Source organism: Sprattus sprattus (assembly GCF_963457725.1).
Source record: "Sprattus sprattus genome assembly, chromosome: 13".
NCBI lineage: Eukaryota > Metazoa > Chordata > Actinopteri > Clupeiformes > Clupeidae > Sprattus > Sprattus sprattus.
In genome coordinates, this window is record NC_137911.1 from 32,465,779 (window position 1) to 32,468,278 (window position 2,500).

At 50.0% G+C, this 2,500-nt stretch overlaps 1 protein-coding gene across 1 annotated transcript in view; it reads left to right on the forward strand.

Moving 5' to 3' along the window:
- Nucleotides 1–2,500, forward strand: part of eml5 (EMAP like 5) — a gene marked incomplete at both ends in the record, with an annotated part of 44,649 nt that overhangs the window by 12,337 nt on the left and 29,812 nt on the right. The window contains 4 exons of the mRNA XM_080850674.1: nt 74–172; nt 324–392; nt 823–1,008; nt 1,726–1,861. Coding sequence (XP_080706800.1) covers nt 74–172; nt 324–392; nt 823–1,008; nt 1,726–1,861 — 490 coding nt within the window. The remainder of the gene's footprint in view (nt 1–73; nt 173–323; nt 393–822; nt 1,009–1,725; nt 1,862–2,500) is intronic.

Consider the following 2,500-nt stretch of genomic DNA (forward strand, 5'->3'; position numbering starts at 1 on the left):
GTGTGTGTGCGTGCGTGTGTGTGTGTGTGTGTGTGCGTGCGTGTGTGTGTGTGTGTGTGTGTGTGCTTTATAGTGTCTGGTGTCAGTAGGGCTGGACTCTAAGAACACCATCTGCGTTTGGGACTGGAGAAGAGGAAAGGTGCTAGCTGCTGCACCAGGCCATACAGACAGGGTAACACACACACACACACACACACACACACACACACACACACACACACACACACACACATACACATACAGATAAACACACACACACACACACACACACACACACACACTCACACACACACAGATAAACACACACCTTTGTATCTTCTCAGATCTTTGACATCTCCTGGGATCTGTACCAGCCTCTCAAACTGGTCAGCTGTGGAGTCAAACATATCAAGGTTAGTCCTCATGCAGAGTTAGTCTGTGTGTGTGTGTGTGTGTTTATCTGTGTGTGTGTGTGTGTGTGTGTGTTTATCTCTCTCTGTGTGTGTGTGTGTGTGTGTGTGTGTGTGTGTGTGTGTGTCTATGTGTGTGTGTAGGATATGGAGCCTGGTGGACCATGCTCTGATAGCGCACTGTAACGTGTGTGTGTGTGTGTATGTGTGTATTCATATGTGTGTGTGTGTGTGTGTGTGTGTGTGTGTGTGTGTGTGTGTGTGTGTGTGTGTGTGTGTGTGCGTGTGTATTCATATGTGTGTGTATGTGTATGTTTGTGTGTATGTATGTGTGTGTGTGTGTGTGTGTGTGTGTGTGTGTGTGTGTATTCATATGTGTGTGTGTGTATTCATATGTGTGTGTGTGTGTGTGTGTGTGTGTGTGTGTGTGTAGTTCTGGACCCTCTGTGGGAATGCTCTGACTCCTCGGCGGGGCGTGTTCGGGAAGACAGGGGAGCTGCAGACCATCCTGTGCCTGGCCTGCGCTCGCGACGAACTCACCTACTCCGGCGCCCTCAACGGGGACATCTACGTGTGGAAGAGCATCACTCTGCTCCGCACCATACAGGGGGCACACGGGGTGAGTGTGTGTGTGTGTGTGTGTCTGTGTGTGTGTGTCAGAGTAGAGTAGGACCATTAAACAACATCAGCTCATTCAGAATGCTGTTTTATCCAGGACCAAGAGAACAGATCTTTACATGTGTGCACATTATACTAATAGTGTATATACTGTATATATATATTCTATAGTTCTAACATCTTTACTCTGGACATTATACCAATAGCTCGAAAATGTTTCCTGGCTTACAGTTATAGTGTGTGTGTGTGTGTGTGTGTGTGTGTGTGTGTGTGTGTGTGTGTGTGTGTGTGTGTGTGTGTGTGTGTGTGTGTGTGTGTGTGTGTGTGACTATAAACTGCAGTTAATAGTTAGGAAATGAACGCAATGTCAAATGAAGAGGAGTATGTCCTTGGATATTCCAACAACGTATGTAACGTTGGATATCCATAATGAAACAGATTTAAGGAATTGATTACACTAATCAGAATGAATGATCTGAACAGTTTATGCAAGTGTCAGAAAACCTCTCTCTCTCTCTCTCTCTCTTTGTTCTCTCTTTTCCCTTCTTCCTCTCCTCTCCCCCTCTTTCTCTCATCTCTCTTTCTCTCTCTCTCCCCCTCCTCTCTCTCTCTCTGCACTCCTCTCTCCCTCTCTCCCTCTCTCTCTCCCCCTCATCCCTCTCTCTCTCCTCTCCTCTCCCTCTCCCTCTCCCCCTCTCCTCATCCCTCTCTCTCTCAGTCAGGGATCTTCAGCATGAACGCGTGTGAGGAGGGTTTCGCCACCGGGGGGCGTGACGGCTGCATCCGCCTGTGGGACCTCACCTTCAAGCCCATCACCGTCATCGACCTCAGGGAGACAGACCAGGGGTACAAAGGTGTGTGTGTGTGTGTGTGTGTGTGTGTGTGTGTGTGTGTGTGTGGGACCTCACCTTCAAGCCCATCACCGTCATCGACCTCAGGGAGACAGACCAGGGCTACAAAGGTGTGTGTGTGTGTGTGTGTGTGTGTGTGTGTGTGTCTGGTGTGTGTGTGTGTGTGTGTGTGTGTGTGTGTGTGTGTGTGTGTGTGTGTGTGTGTGTGTGTGTGTGTGTGTGTGTGGAGTGATGTATCCACTGATGCTCTCTCTCTGTCTTTGCCTCAACAGTAGCTAGAGGTGAAGCTTCCAGAGGTGGGTGGCAGTGTATGACTTCTGTGACGTCATAGATCCCGCCCCCAAACCCCCATAGAACCCGCCCCCAAAACCACATAGAACCCGCCCCCAACCCCCATAGAACCCACCCCCAAACCCCAATAGAACCCGCCCCCAAACCCCCATAGAACCCGCCCCCAAACCCCAATAGAACCCGCCCCCAACCCCCATAGAACCCGCCCCCAAAACCACATAGAACCCGCCCCCAAAGCCACATAGAACCCACCCCCAACCCCCTATAAAACACGCCCCCAAACCAATATAGAACCCGCCCCCAAACCACATAGAAACTGCCCCAGATCCTAATAGAACCCGCCCAGTATAC